This window comes from Rhinolophus sinicus, linkage group LG09, assembly GCF_036562045.2.
Source record: "Rhinolophus sinicus isolate RSC01 linkage group LG09, ASM3656204v1, whole genome shotgun sequence".
Classification (NCBI taxonomy): Eukaryota; Metazoa; Chordata; class Mammalia; order Chiroptera; family Rhinolophidae; genus Rhinolophus; species Rhinolophus sinicus.
The window spans coordinates 18,751,478-18,768,729 of record NC_133758.1 but is presented as its reverse complement, the minus strand read 5'-3'; the positions used below and the strand labels follow the sequence as shown (position 1 = coordinate 18,768,729).

The window sequence follows — 17,252 nt, the reverse complement described above, 5'->3', positions numbered from 1 at the left end:
TTTATATCTTGGGATTCGGGACCGGGAAAGCGAAAAAAATTCCTGAGAACGGGTGGGAATTCCCACCTGGCAACCCTATTTCGGAGTAATGTATTGGTCTACTTTGCTATAGGATTCAATTTTGTTTGAGTTTACCTAAATTTTCTAGTTCACATAGAGTAACACAATCGGTTATTTCATTCTTAACAGGGAAGGTGTTTGTTTGCCAGTGGCAGTCCGTTTGAGCCAGTGAAACTCAGTAATGGGCAAGTGTTTACGCCAGGTCAAGGAAACAATGTATATATTTTTCCAGGTAAATGCCACCATTATTTATGTTATAGAGTAATCATTAATTACATATGAATACTTCATGAATAGAATTTAAGATTAAAATGAACAGTAGTATTTATACTGTGTTTACCCGAAAATAAGACCTTAGCCAGACCATCAGCTCTAATGCGTCTTTTAGAGCAAAAATTAATATAAGACCCAGTATTATATTATATTACATTACATTATATTATACCTGGTATTATATTATATTATGTTATACCATACCCGGTCTTATATTATATTAAAATAAGACCGGGTCTTATATTAATTTTTGCTCCAAAAGATGCATTAGAGTTGATGGTCTGGCTAGGTTTTATTTTCGGGGAAACACAGTAGGATTTTGGTATGAATGTGCAGGGAGACTCAAGGAATTCAGCAAATCCAACTTCCTCTATTTCCTCTGAAAATTTATTTACATTGTTTGTTAAACTTGTTTTTATTATAGAAATAATGTATTCGTGATTAATAAAAATGCAAAAGAAGCAGAATGTTATAAAATTATTTAACTCTATGTCTCCCCTTGGTACCTCCTTATCACAGTTCTCAACTGTAACTACTCTCAATGGTGAAATACACGTAATAGTGTACACATACCTTCTAATACCTTGCTTCCTCTACCTCTCAATTTGTGTTATTACTACTTTTAGTTTTCCTAGTAGTTACCTTATTATAATATACTTAAAGAGCTTTTGTTAACAACTTAACTTGCCACAGTGAAAAATGAAAAATTCTGGTGTTTAGCTTTCTTCTGTCTCCTTATTCCATCTCTCACTTTTGGATAGTTACTGGTTCTCATTGTAGAAAGGGGTATTTTGACATATATGTTGTGTTCTCTTGCTTTCCCTGCTTTATCTATGGATTGATTCTGAAATTACATGATCGTGTAAATGTTATTCACCATCTAAACAAGAGTGTGATTTGATAAATATAGAATATGTAATTCTATATCATAAAAATCAGTCCTCAGTAGCTCAGTGAAACCCATGTGGGATAAATTTTAAAAATTCACATCTGAGAACATCACTGTAAAGCTTCAGAAAATAGCAAAGAGATGACTATGAAGAATGCAGTCAGAGCAAAAAGCTTTCCTTAAAGGAGCCGTTGTTAAACTGACCACTGACTCCTCAACACCAATGAGATGCCACAACGCAGTGAAATGATTTGTTTAAGTTGCTTATACAAAACACTTCCTAAGCTAGAGTTCATTACACAGTGAAAATATCTTTCAAGTATTAAGGCAAAATGGAGACATTTTCAGAAAAAAACAAAAACGGGATTCATATCTACAGACCTGTAAGAAAGGAAAAGAAATTTTAAAGAGTGTTCCTTAGGGTCAAGATGGTGGAGAACAGCATGGGCCAAGGAGCTGTGTCCTACACAACTAGACTGAGAAACAACGGCTTGAACTGGAATGGGGGGGGAGACGGAAAAAAGGGGGGAAAAAAGTTGGTAGAGTAGGTAAATGCTATGCTCACCTTCTCCCATGACCACATCTAAATTACAATTAAATTATGGAACAACCACCCTTGAAAACCACTTGAAGTCTAGCTGAACATAAGTTCTATAACTAAGGAGATAAAGAAGAAGCCACATGAAGACTGATAGGAGGGTGGAGATGTGAGATGGGCTGGTCCCACCCCCACATGTGGCTGTTGGGAGTATGGGGGGATATCCTGGCTGTGGAGGTCCCCACTGAGGAGTGAGGGGTCTCAGCCCCACACTGGGCTTTCCATCCTGGAGCACCAATGACAGGAAGAAGAGTCTCCACAACAACTGACTGTAAAAATCAGCAGGGAGTCAATCTGAGTGAGATGGAGGGCTGCTGTCGACCCAGGCATCCTCTTAATGGGCCTGACCACAGACTCACAGACACTCCTCATAAGCACCAGAGAAGGGACAGGAGCTCGAAAAACATTAGGGATATATGGGGAGGAACTGAATTATCTGGCTTCAGGGCACTTCAGGGGGATCACTTTGTAAGTTTATATAAATGTCTAACCACGATGCTAAATACCTGAAACTAGTATAATATTGAATGTCAACTGTAATTGACAAAAACACAATTACATATTTCCGTGTTTCCCCAAAAATAAGACCTAGCCGGACAATCAACTCTAATGTGTCTTTTGGAGCAAAAATTAATATAAGACCCGGTATTATATTATATTAATTATAAAGACCCAGTCTTTAAAGACCCAGTCTTATTTTACTATAAGACTTATTTAATTTTTGCTCCAAAAGACACATTAGAGCTGATGGTCCAGCGAGGTCTTATTTTCGGGGAAACACGGTACCATTCTTTTGCAATCTCTAATGAAATAATAGATGTAGGCATTAAGCATCAATGGCTGCTAATGTCACAAAAAGTGAGTCAACCAGATATTTTGTACCTCCTTGTGAAAGAACACAATACTACCATTGAGATATTCTTCTCCGCACCAAAAGCAAACCTGAATCTGATAAAGCCTGTAGGCCCAACCACCAACTAACTGAAGATAGAACAAAAGAACATGAGGGTGCAATCAGCAAAGTCCCGACAGTGGGAAACTCTACAAAGTCAAATGATCCCCTTTCTTCAGCCAGTGTATTGTGAAGAGAATTGGTGGTTGGGGGTTGTCGGGGCGGGAAGGAGGAGAGAGGAAAAGAGATCATGTGGATTATAATAAATATTAAAAAAAGGCAAAACTAAACTATCATGTTTAGGGATGGATATATGGATAACAAAACTACGAAGGAAAGCAGGGAAGTGATTGCTGTGAGGGCTGAAGGAGGAGTCATGAGTAGGAGGGGTGCTTGGCAATGTTCTATGTAGTTCTCGACTGAGGTAGTCAGTAGCTTAAATTAGGATGTGTACTTTGTAATAGTCATTAAGTTGTAAATTTACTTCATGAAAAAAAAAGTGTTCCTTAGGCAGAAGAAAAAAGTCCTAGCTAGAAGCTCAGAGGTGTAGGAAGGAATGAAGAGCAAAGAAAGTTGTGAATATGTGAACTAAACAAAATGAATGTTGTATAGAGAGAGCAAAACAATAATGACACGTGGGATTCTGAAAAAATACAGAGACAAAGTTAAAATGCACAACAATAATAGCTTATCATTCATTGAAGAGCATTAAATTGTAAAAAGGGACTTGCTTTGTCTGGCAGGGTGGTAAATTACAAATCAACATGGAATTTAGATAAGGATACATGTTACAAATTTTAGGATAACCTCTAGAAGACTAGAAAAATGTCCAAACTATGGTAAGAGAATGTTAGGGGAGGAGATGAAATATTTTTTTAAAATTCTAAAAGACAAAAAGAAGAGGAAAAGGAACATGGAACCGGCAAGACAAATATAAAAGAAGACAATAGATTTTGCTCCCAAACATTTAAGTAAGTGCATTAAATGTAGATGGACCAAATGCTGTAATTTAAAATTTTACATATATATATATATATATATATATATTTTCTGGAGGCTGGATTAAAATAAACACCGGATACTCTTCCCATCCCTTCCCATCCCTCTGTTGGAATACTCTTTGAATAGTTTAAAACAGAACTTCTAGGCTGGGAGACGATAGACACAGTTGAGGACAGAGGTGCCAGAAAGTAGGGAGAGTAACAGCCAGGTCACTGCAGTTATGCTTAGAGCAGGGAAGCACCATCCTCGTGCTCATAACTACCAGTGCTTTTGTTTTCTTAGTTCCTAAACCTTACATATGAGACACACTCAAAGATTACTAGTCATCTAAGGAAAACCTCTTACATGAAAGATTTATTTCATAAAAGACACTAAAGCAGACAAACAGAAAAGGGCAGTTGAGGAAAAAGCAGGGATTATGTGGGAAGAAGGAGAATTACAAAAGTTATCAATATCCTCATAGAGATGAAATATTATATCCCCAAAACAAGACTATTTTATTTTTTTAATTAGAAAACAAAAATAGGCTCTTGAAAATGAAAAATTTTGTAGCCAGAAGGATTAGAAGAAAAAGTTGAGTAAGTCACCTAGAAATTGAGCAAAGAACAGGAGATAGAAAATAAAGAAGAGAATTAGAGAAGTAGTCCAGGAGGAACAATACCAGATAATGGAAATTTCAGGAAGAGAGAACAGAAAAATCGAGGGAAGGATTATCAGATGAGCATTTCCCCAAACTGAAAAACTCAAATTTCCAGATAGGAAGGGCCTACCCATCAAGTGACAGACATGATGGGTGAAAAATAACACACCTCAAGCCATATCATTATGCAATTACAGAATATTAGGTACAAAAAAAAAAAAAAATCCTACATACTTCCAGAGATGAAACAAAAAGATAATCACCAAAAAAGGACATGGAATCAAATTGGCACGGGACCTCTCTCACCAACAATGCTGGAGGCTAGAAGGAAACTTATTTCCAAACTAAAATTTTAAACTTAAACTATCAAATAAGTGGAAAGTAGTACAAAACAAAACAAAAGGGGGGGGGGTCTTCAGAAATGTAAGATTTCAAAAAAAAATGTATCTCCCATGCACTATTTTTCAGAAAACCACAGGAGAATATATCCTACTAAAACAAACAAACAAACAAAAATGAGTAACAATAGGAAGAACTGGGATTTAGGAAATGGACTCAGGAGTAGAAGGAATTCCCATGATGATAGAGGGATTTCACAGGATAATTACTCCATATCTAAAATGGAGAAAAACAAGACCAGATTGGAGCTTCAGCAGAGATTTACTCAGAAGACGAAATTACAGAGTATGTGAAGTAGCTGAAATATTAGAAGATAATTTAGACAAGTGTTTTGGCGTGAAATAATTTTAAGTACTGAAAAACCAAAGTCAAGAAAAAAAGCAGGACGGTAACTTTAGGGAAAAAAAAAGTTATGCAGAGAGGAAAAGTTATCATGATATAGTGTTAATACGGGGCTCAGCTGTAAATACATTTATGAAGTCATAATAATATAAACACTGAATATTAATTCAACCAAAATTATGCTCTAACTATATTGAGAAGAAGAGAGAAGGCTGGAAATGTGAAAGAAAGCTAAATACCTATTTCCTACAGGAAGGAGTCGGTGATCTCTAAAACTCAAAAGTCGATCAGAAGAACTATTAATATAAGCAAGCAGTTTAAGAGTAAGAGAGATGAATGAATATTAAAATAATCAGCTGAAAGAATTGAAAGTGGTTGCCTCTGTAGGGCAAGAAATGGAGGTGGGCTGGGAATTAATATTTTTTGTAACAAGTGTTGATGAATTGCATTCATTTATAATTTGGTAAATGTAAAAATAAGTTGAGAAAAAACTTGATATTTCTAAAATTATTTCTTCTAATAAGAATTGTAACGGTTGACAAAGATCATTTGATTGTAACTCAGATTTCTGTTTTCTCTGGGTAGCTTTGTCTTTTGGGGGGGTTGGTGTTTGGGATGGGGGGGTTACCATTAATTTGCTTTAAATCTAGGAATTTATTTGGCTCCTTTCACAATTTATTTGGCTCCTTTGTGACCTTACTAAATAAACTATTTACAATGTTTTCTAGGCGTGGCTTTAGCTGTTATCCTTTGTAACACCCGGCATATCAGTGACCATGTTTTCCTAGAAGCTGCAAAGGTAAATGTTTTAAATATTGTTTGATGATTTTATAAAGCATGAATTATTAAGGTTAAAAGCAGAGAGAAAAAGAGAGAATGGGTTAAATCTGCTTCATGAATGGAGAGGAAGTTATTCATCCATTGCTTTTTTGACTTGCCCATGTAGTTTTGCATAAAATTATTTTTTTATCATGATTTTTCAAATGTTTGATGGTAAGCTATTAATCCTTTCATATGTATAACACATCTGTACCTGTATCATATATATCTGAAGGTATAGTGTAATATCATAGATAAGATATAACTCCTTGCATTTTTTTTATGTCAATAACTGTCCCATTGGCGTGTTGGCCCATCGGAGCTCCAAATTTTGCAATATGAGTTTTGAAGAATGCACATTAATACAAATATTAATGTCTATTTTCATAGTAGCTGTGGTAATTATGCCAAATTCTCTATGTTGAATGGAATATGTCAATAAATCTTTAAATCTGGTTATTTCTTTATTGTTTAATAGTGAACAGTTTTAATTTCTGCAGTGTAAGTGTATTCCCGGTAGAAATAAGGAGAGTTATAATACCTGTGTTATTCTCTGCTCAGCCCCCCCAAAATCTATTTTATTAGGTCTTTATTATTCTATGTTATTTAAACAAACAAGAGTAAAATGCAGTTTTTCTCTGCAGGCACTGACAAATCAATTGACAGATAAAGAGCTGGCTCAAGGGAGACTTTACCCACCTCTTGCTGATATTCAGGAAGTTTCTATTAACATTGCTATTAAAGTAAGTAATAAGTTATACCTCATATAAATTTTAATGGCATTTTCTTATGTAAGTAACACATTTATTAGAGACAAATTTGAAACATTTAGAGGGTGCAAAGAAGAAATTTTAGGTGACCGGTATTCTTCCTACCAGAATATAACTGACATTATTTTGGGTTTTTTTTGGGCCTTCTCCTCTGTATATACATATGCTTACACATGCACATTCTCTTGTGCCTATTTTTATGATTGGTTCTCACTGTACCTTTTTTGCATATTGTAAGCCTTTTCCAATGTAAATCAATAATCATTCTCATCTGTGATCATTAATGCTGCATGGAATTCTCTTTGTTATTGTATCATAAGAATTGAACCATTTCTCTATTTCCAGACAGTTAAGTGTTTTTTGTTTTGCTAGAAATAATATTGTAGTGAACATCCTTAGGTAAGTGTTCATGTTCATTTGTGTTTGTTTTTCCTTAAGATAAATTTCTAACCATCAGGGCAAAGGTATTAACATGCTAAGGCTTGTGATATATATGCCAAATATTCAGAGAAAAAGTACTGATGTGCATCACACCTGTTAGAGCGGAGTTTATCTATTTTCCCACACCTTTGCCAATACTTAGAATTAATTATTTTTTTTAAATCTTGCATATTTAATAGGTAAAAATTATCTCATTTTTATTTAAAGCATTTGTTTTTACATTGAATTATTTTGTTTATTGAAAAATCGTATTTCTTCCCATGAACTACCGGTTCATGACCTTTTGTCGTTTTCGTATTATGACATTTGTGTTTCTGCTTTCTAATACTAATTTATAAGAGCTCTTTAGTAAGGGTAATGATCCTTCTCTTTGCTATGGTGCAGGTATTGTCCCATTTGTCATTTGTTTTAACTTGGAATTGTTAGATGTGCCATTTTCAAAAGCTTTTTCATAGAGTGATCTGTTAATTTTATGGATTGTTTCCTCATCTTTTATGAATGTTAAAGCCTTCTCCCCCTCCAAAATTATATAAATATCTACTTGCATTTTCTAATAACATAAACCTTCTTTCTTTTTTTTTGAGGTAAAACCATTAAACACGGTTCATAAGAAAATACAATGAAAATACTATTCAATTACAAGAGTTTGAAACCTCACTAGTTGTTCATACACTTTTAAAAATTCATACAACTGTACAGTCTACTTAAGCTAAGTTTGTTGTTAACCAGAAGACCAATATCAAAGACCTAGACACTTGACTACTCTTGCAGTGGCTATAGTTTTGCGACAACAGAAGATTAACTGTTCCCCTGTAAATATTCCTCACTTCTTCAGAAACCACTTGGCTGGTGATGTGGACTGTTTCCTCATTCTTTGGGGGAGGTGTGTGAGAACAAACACCTGTTCTCTCATGTCAGATTGTGTAAAATAGCTATTGCCCCTCCATGAATATGGGGATTGGGAAGATAGTCCTACAGTCTTCTTCATGTATTTAGGTGTTTAGACAGGCCAGTTGAATTTTCCCCCAAAGCTTTCTTTCGAATGTTCAGATCCTGTTTTAATCCTCACTATAGATTACTATGTGCCTGGGGGTCTGAAGGAGGACAGTGATGCCACTTTGAAACATTTAATGTATTTCTTCCAACTAAGCCCAGCTTTGAAATTTCATTTTGTTACTGGATACCTCTGTTTAATCAATACTAAAGCCTTTGGGATATTGCAGATTTGCTTTAGAGGTAGATAAAACAGAAATCATGCAGCTAAGTCAATTGAGAAATAAGGAATTTGCTGTCTTTAGAGAGTTTCATGACTAGAAGTTGATCTTTTGTTCTTGGTGCTTGAAGAACTTTGCACATTTTACATTTTTATCTGTTTGGGGGACATACCCAAGTCTTACCATAAAACTTTTAATCTCTCTGAGATTTATTTTAGTGTATGATATGAGACAGAAACATTTTTTCTTCTGAATAGTTAACCAGTTGCCCTGCTACCAGTTGATTGAGAATATTCCTTCTATAAACACAAGATCTTTGAATCTATTACTGGGAGTCTGTTCTTGACCATATTTGCCTAAAACATTAGGCACTGTTTTAATTATTATAATATGTATAAAGTATATTATTCGATACTATATATTTCCCATCATTATGGTTTTTCAGTATTGTCTGCTCTGAGCTGTATTTTATTTATTTATTTATTTATTTATTTATTTATTTATTTATTTTTATTTATTTAAAGGATAATCCTTTTTTTTGGCAGGGGGGAATATTGGGGAACAGTGTGTTTCTCCAGGGCCAATCAGCTCCATCGTTGTCCTTTAATCTAGTTGTGGAGGGTGCAGCTCATTGGCCCATGTGGGAATTGAACTGGCAACCCTGTTGTTCAGAGCTCGCACTCTAACCAATTGAGCCATTGAGCCGCCCCTGAAATTGAGTCTTTCAGTAGTAACTCTTCCCTATTCAGTATCTCTCTCCACTTGTTTCTCTTTTTTTAGGTCTTGCAATATAATTCTGTTGTTTTCTTAATCTTAAATGTGGTGTGTCTCTTATTATTTTCCTAGATATTAAAACGTTTGTTATTGTTTATAATAAAGGTTTTCTTTCCATGTATGTTCCCTCACTGGTCATTTCTAATATATAGGGAAGTTGTTAATATTTATAAATTTACTTGATAACCAGTTTCTCTGTTGAACAATTTTGATTTTTGTGATAGTTTCTCAGTTAATTGTTTTGGAATTTTTGGTTTTGAATCATCTGCAAATAATTTCTTTTTTAAAATATGTATAGCTCTTTTTTCCTCCCTATCTTACTAAATTAGTTGATACTTAAGAGCATTTTTAAGCAATTGGGTCGATAATGGCATCCTTATATTTTAATATATGGTGATGGTAGCTTTTGGTTGAAATAACTATTTTTTTATCTTTTTAAAGAAGTAGAATTCTATTCCTAGTTTACTAAGATTTTCTTAGACATTAGGATTAGATGTGAAATTCATCAACCATATTTTTGACTTGTACACTGATGATCATAAGATTTTACCCCTTTGACTCTTAATGTTGCATTATTTTAATACTCATAAACTAAGCAAAGATTGGGATTTGGGAAAGGGTGACGTGCTTAGGAAATAGTAAGCAAACCAGTTGAATTGGAGTCTAAGGTACAGGTAGGAAAATGGCATTAGACAAGATTTGAAAGTTATAAATTTGTACAGACACACAAATGCCAGACGGAGGAGTCTGAATACCTTACTATTGTGAAACAGTGGAAGCTTTTAGAGCCCAGAACTAGCATGAGTAGAGGTCAGCTTTAGAATTTATAGAATATTATAAGTGGGACAGATTTTGGAAGATAGCAGTCAGTTAAGAAATTACTGGTGTGTCTCAATGAAAGGTAAATACATGAGGAATCAGGAGATCTGTGCTGGGGGTTGGTATAGGCGCATAGCCTCAGGTTCACATCTTTCCCCCTTCCCCGGCATAGAGAATTTGCTCCTTCTCCACTGGTTTAAGGCTTTCCTTTTTAGAAACAAGGGATCAAAAGAGTAGGCAATGCTTTATATCTGTCCCCCACCCCAACCCACAGCCACTGAGCGTTTCCATAGCCACCAGTCACCTCTTGCATGCCCATATGACCAAAGAGAACTCGGATCTCATGCCTTGCTCCCATTCTTTCTTTTCTACAGTAGGGTAGAAAATAATTGAGACACGTTTTCCATCACAAAATATAGTGAAATTGAGCTCCTGGAACCAAAGATTATTTTTAATAACCATAATTTGTTAAAGTTTTTCTTTAAGAAAGCTGAAATAAACTTTGACAGTGGTCACCATTTGGATTGGGAATTGGAGGAGGAAGAGAAAGATGGAATTGTTTGAATTATTTTTTACCATGAGTTACTCTATTTTTTTAAGTTAAAATAAAACCATGACTTGAATTTACTATGCAACAAACAGGCACTGTGCTATCCGGGGAGGAAGCTTTTCATACTACCTCATTTTACATCAGCACTTAGGTTCAGAGGGTTAATCCTCACCACCAGTCATGGTGTGTGGCCTGGTTACAAAGATCAGAAATTCACTGATGCCAGTGTAGGTGGGAAGTAAGCTACCTTAACCGTGTAGGGTCTGGGATCTAAAATCAGAATGCTTTGGGGTTGAAACACAGCTCCCCTAACTACCTTGAGCAAGTTGCTTAAAACTCCTCATGCTTTGGTGTCCTCAGATGTACAATGGGAATAATAATAATAATAGTAATAGTAATAGCACTTACCTCATATGGTTCTTGTGAGGATTAAATGAGATATCCATGCAAAGCACATAGAACATGCCTGGCACTCAATGATGGTGAGTTGCCATATATAGGTTCTAGCCTTAACTTTGAGTTCTAGTGTCAAACCCCTGGTTTATAATAGTTTCTGTGTCTTCTAACCCAAATTCTAGAGCAAAGCATTTGGCTCACTTTGGGTGAGGTTTTCACCTCAGTCCCATCAGCTACGACTAGGAAATAGAGGCTCCTACACACTGTGCCAGCAGGACTGTCAGGGAAAGGGACATGGGCTGTCCAGGTCAATCCACATAACTGACACAGAGTAGAGCTTAAAAATGTTTGTTGGATTAAAGTATTAAGGAAATGCCAATAATTCAGGGTGGAGGTGACATTAAGCATGTCAAACTTGTGGTAAGAGTTCAGATGGTTTTTGTTTCATTTTTTAAACTTTTAATAGTTTACAAATGTTTTGAAATGAGTCGAAGTAATGTTATTTTTTATTTTGAAAGAAGAAAAATGCCATTCTTTTAAATTCATTTCTCTGTGTTTTAATAGCCCATTTTGTTTCAAACAGGTTGATGTTCAGCGCCTACACAATAATCTTACTTTATTTTCCAGGTTACAGAATACCTCTATGCTAATAAAATGGCTTTCCGATACCCAGAACCTGAGGACAAGGCCAGGTATGTCAGAGAACGAATATGGCGAAGTGAGTACGACTCCCTGCTGCCGGATGTGTATGAATGGCCGGAGTCTGGAACAAGCCCTCCCCCACTACCGGAATAGAAGCACCCTCGAGTAAATACTTTCCAGGCTTCAGGGAACCGTTTTTTCAGACAAAAAGATAATATTCTCAAATGTATGGGTCTTTTCTGTGTTTCGTCCTCCCCCACCGCTTTGCTTGACTTATTTTTCTCCATGAATCTACACTTCTGTAGAAGGTACATGTGTGGACTGCATTGTTAATCCCACGCTGCCATCAAATAAATGTAATGCTTTCCTTCTGATTTGTAGCTCATCCATATCAAAGAGATGTTAGAAATGTATTTGTACACGTCTTCACTTGTGCTTTTGTTCACGCTTGCCAAAGGATTTTCTGTTTACTAGTATTATAGATAGTAATCTTCTCACCCAGCTCTTTTAGGGCTACTAAAACAGAAACTTAACTTCTGTGGCGATGAGCACAGAATTTTGAGAAAAAGTCAAATTTAACCAAATTCTAGGGACAAATTGTCAGTATCTAAAAATGTTCTTTTATTTTTTCTTCGTGATCTGAAATTCCTTTTCAGTAGATAGAACAAGAGAAATATGAAAAATCTACCCTATTATTTATTTCCTAGAACTAAATTGAGACTTAACTATATAACATGGTGAGAGAGAAATGAGAACTACTACTGCCTTTAGACAAATAAACAAAATAGTCATTGTTTTCAACAGTGTATAAAAATCATAGTGTAAACTTTTTATTTAATAAAGGTAATATCTTACATTTAATTGCTTCAGTTATGCTATTTTATTGCCCAACTAGAAATTTAGGTTTGCTTATTATGAAAAACATATTTTTCTTTATTTCTAGATGAGTCTAACAATAAGATACTTAATGCATAAATTATGACTGACATCATATGACTTTTAACAAATTAGTCATATGTTTCACATCTAAATGAGTTATATTTAACTGAAGAGGTCATACCCTTATTCCAATAGTGATGCTTGAGATAATTTTGAGTCATTTCTTTGAATATCATTAGTGACAACTCTTTCTCAATTGAAGATGGATTTAATTTTTTGAAACCACCAAAATTAATTTAGAGCTAAGTGGGGATGAATAAGGTAAGTGTTCAGGTCACTTTTAATGGTCCATTTTCATGCCATTTTTAATCCCAGTTAAATGGGTAATAATTGGCTAGTGAGACCAGTGTTTTTGTGTGGCTTACATAGTGGAGAGTTCTAAAGGAAAAGCCAAAATCATTTTGAGAAATAGTGGTATGTATGTGCCTAACATGATTACTTTGAGGGAACAAAACTTTTAAATGCTCATTCTACACTATTAACTACAAAAAATTAATCACAGCTACATATCAGCATGTACATAATTTGACATTTCTCTCTACTGTCCTTGATATGTTAGATGTGATATTCTGTAGAGAAGTTGCCTCCAAATCACCACGAAGCTTCTTTAAGATGCAGAGGCCTCTTCCCTTTCCATCCGGGCCCCCAGGAACACCTGGGGCGGAGCCCTAGCAGGTGTATTTTCTGCAGGTCCCTAGGTGATTCTGACACACACACTTGCCCTGCCCTTCCAGTCACTGCCGTAAGGCTGGTATCTGAATCATCTGGAGAATTGACCGATTCCTCTTGCTGATGCAGTGGGCCTGCGTGGGGCCCAGGATTCTGCATTTCTGACAAGCTCCCAGCTGATGCCCACGCTCCTGGTACAGAGACCAGCCTGAGGGGCATTGCTCCAGAGTGCTGGGTGTGGTGTGTAGTGCTCTTACAGTGTGCACTTCATGTGAGAAAAGATAACTGAAATTATGTGCTTACACAGAATTGGCCTCATCTATTTTTGTTATGTATAGTTTTTAAAGGATGTTTATAAGAACAAACATTAATACAGAACTTGTAAACATTTTTCTGAAAATACTTAACGAGACTACTGTTCAATTCTAGATTGTGGATTTTTAATGTACTTATTAAGTAAAGCCTGGCAACCCGTTTTCACTTATAAAAGCTTAGCTATCAAATGGATATTTGTTTCTTCTCTATTCTTGTTTGTCTTATGATATGACTTAACCCTGTTCTTGTCGTTTCCTTCTCTATATTATCAGCCTCTGGAGAAATAAGATCCTACGTTCTCCTTTGCAAAGGAGTTACTAATGAATTAAGACCAAAGCATAATAATTATTAAGGGTGTAGAGCATTATTTATCACTCAGATAATTCAGATAACTAAGAAAATTCAAAGGGAATGATAGGAAAGTGGGAAAAGCCTTACCTCAGGAAAACTACTTCCTTCATCCAAAGGGTCCTGTGGCTTTTTTCCAAACCCATCATTTCAGTATTTCGCAAAGATAACTTCATACTGTTGAACAGCTCCAGTGTTCTGTTGAATTTACCAAAATGGAATCGGCTCTGTTGAGCATACATAACACTTGAGAACATTAACATAAATCTCAGCTCTCTACTGGGATTCCATTCAAAGGGACTGTCCTAAAGAACAAAATAGGACCAATATCATATTTACATCCAAGGCAAGACCACACACATTGAGGGGCAGACACATTGCTGACTTCACAGAAAGCGGCATAGATTCATTATCTTCTTTGGCTGTTGACCAATTTGTGATTTGCACTTTGATGTGCATCTAAATGTTAAAATGAGAAAAATCCAGACAAGCTAAATAAAGTAACATCCTTAGTATTTAAAATATTCAAGACAATTCAACTACAGAAAACTTCCCTCTCACCTGAAATCAGGATAAGATGTTTTCATGTTAGCAGAAAACAGCTCACTGCTTTGGTTCAAATTTTAACATTCAGCTGGGCCTAATTAAGACAATGAGTCTTACTGCCTAATTCCCTTAATCCTTGCCAAGAATTACTCAGATAAACTAGTGATTAGATTTAAAAACAATAATTATTTTTCTTTGTTGGATAAGAAAAATTGCCTCTAAAAGAGAAAAGTCAGGGTATGATGGAAATGTATTCATAGTTCAGATGCATAAAATAGACAAATCATGACTTGGATGCTTAGTGTCTTTCTGTAATAGGTTTTTGCTAATAAACTTTTTCATATGTCTGTTTTATCTTGTTTTTGCTAAATAAAAACTTACTTGCTACTTCATTGTTTGGGAAGTTATCCCTACATTCAGCACAGTTTTTACACATTTAAAACTAAGGGGGAATTTGTGGGTATGTATTCCCCAGTTTTCAGTATATCCTTTATTATTTTCCCTTTCCTAATTTTAAGTGTATGCTCTAGCAAGTTATTGATTCCTATGTAGTTATTGAATTAGCACCAATATGTTAGGTATAGCAAAATACCTAGCAAATAATGATAAATAAATTTTATGAAACACGTACTTTGTGCCAAGCATTCTTCTAAGCATCGTGCATGCATCATCTTATTTAATCCTCACAGTCACCTTGTGTTACTCCACCTGCTTTACGGGGAAGGACTTTCATTTCCTTTTGTTAGCTTCGTACTCTATTTCTCTCCTTATTTAGTTTAATCATAGCAATAAAGGAATTATTTCTCACCTCTTCTCCCCCACCACATACACATTCCAAGACCCTAATAAGAATACTAAATCAGGAAAGATTAGAATACTAAATCAAAAAGTACTCAGCATCACCTATGAAGCTGACTTGCCAAAAAATAGAACCTGAATCAGAACAGGCCTCTAGATCTAACTCCCATGTAATAGGAAATACAGAAAGTAGAGAAATGTCAAATGATAATGTTTCAGCCAAGTCCAGAATTTGCAAAATTCTACAGGACAAATGACCTAATTTTTCCTACAAATTTATGACAAAAGAGGAAGAAGAATTCATTAAATTTTAAAAGTGACCAAGAGACTTATAAATGCAATGTGTAAATCTTTGGATCCTGATTCAAACAAACCAACTACATATAAGATATTTTGGCAATAATTAGGGAAATTTGAACATTGAGCAGTTGCTAGATGATATTAAATAGGGATGTTATAACGAACTAGACTGTTAAGGAATTGCTTTATTTCAGCGAGACAATAATGAAGTTCTTTAAAGAGAGCTTTTTAAATTTAAAAATTTTATATGGTAATTTATTTTCTGACTTGAATAAATAGGCTCCAAAAAGTTCTGAGATGATCAGGAAAATTGAACAGTGACTGGATTTGATGGTATTAAATTAGTGTCTTTATGATAATGATATTATGGTTGTATTTTTTATGTGCTTTCATGTTTATACACTGAACTGCCCACCATCATTCTGTAGTGATGAAATTTTTAAAAAGAAAGGTTCCTTAAATGCTTATCGAATTGTTTATGGCTAAAATGATATTGTGTCTGGAATTTGCTTTAAGATAATCCAGGGTTTTGTTGCTTTTGGAGGGGCATGGGTTATATATGAAACAAGAAGGACCAGATATTGCTAACTGTTGAAGGTGAGTGATGATTACACATAAACATTCACTAAACATTTTCTCAGCCTTTGTATGTGTAAAATTTCCCATAATGGAAAATTTTAAACATGAACAAAAAGTTCTATCCACTATTCTCTAAAGAAGTAATAACCTCTAAGGAGTTGTAGGAAGCCTTGATGGGTGGACAGAAACAAGCTATGAACCTCCGAAATGGTCTACGGAGGGTACTACTGTGGGGAACACCTAGCTGAGTTGGGATCAAGAGTTAGCTGTAGAATATTTTTTTTTTTTTTTAGCACTTCTTAGCAAGTATCAGAATCAAGTTCAAAATCTTTGCTAAATCCAGTGTTTAATACTATGCTAAATCAGACCTAACGTGACCAAATACACCTTAATTTTTCTATCACATTAGTTTAAGTCAACCATCCTTACAAGACCTGCTCAATTCCTACCTCTTAACTAATCTCATGACTAGTGATCCCCCCTTTTCCATATTCTGATCACTCCTTTTGCTTTCTCATTTGTTCCCTCATATTATTAGTGGATGGTTTTCAGATACATCTTTTTCCCAACCTCAACGTATGCTCCTAAAACCAAGGACCACGACTTAACTTTTAAAATTCAGCATTAAAAATAATACTGTCCCCAAAATCGGAGCTCAATATTTGAATAAATAAAAGCTTCGAAGAGGCCAAAAAGTAGATTACTTAATGCTTTATTGAGCAAAGTAGTCTGGTGGGGGAGAGGGGTGGGGTAAAGTGTTCTTGATTCCTCTTTCCCTGGTAGTTTCAAAAAACCCCACAAATAGGAGTATTTGGCTGCTGATTACTTTGACCACCTCGAATTCGTCAAGCGAAAATCTGCATCTGGCACTGCATCGGAGCTTGAAATACTTTTTCTAAATGTTGGGATTTATACCGAATGAGTTTTTCCCCCCTTGTGATTTCTATCACCTCGTGCAGCTTCTGCACACAGCAGGCCCGGGCTTTCCACTCGCGTCCAGCAGGCTATGCTGTGCGCAACCTAAGAGAACACGTCTGCAACGCTTCTGGCGAGTACAGCACAGGCAGCTCCAGATTTTAAGTATTCCGGTGTGTTCTTGGAATAGGGAAGTGGAACACGAGTGGAGACGCATGATCAATAGTAATGCTGAGAGGAATGAACGCTGATTCAAAGACACTTTGCGTTTTTCTCTTAAGGCACCTCAAGCTTAAACTTTTAGGTTTCGTGGCTGAAAGATT

The 17,252-nt window shown here is 35.5% G+C and overlaps 1 protein-coding gene across 2 annotated transcripts in view; it reads left to right on the top strand.

Annotated features, from left to right (window-relative positions):
- Positions 1-14,724, top strand: part of ME2 (malic enzyme 2) — a 56,397-nt gene extending 41,673 nt beyond the window's left edge. For both annotated transcript variants that reach the window (XM_019721766.2, XM_019721758.2), the window contains exons 13-16: positions 190-292; positions 5,824-5,894; positions 6,559-6,657; positions 11,506-14,724. In XM_019721766.2, the coding sequence (XP_019577325.1) occupies positions 190-292; positions 5,824-5,894; positions 6,559-6,657; positions 11,506-11,673 (441 nt within the window). In that variant the 3' untranslated portion in view covers positions 11,674-14,724. The remainder of the gene's footprint in view (positions 1-189; positions 293-5,823; positions 5,895-6,558; positions 6,658-11,505) is intronic.
- The last annotated feature ends 2,528 nt before the right edge of the window (positions 14,725-17,252 follow it).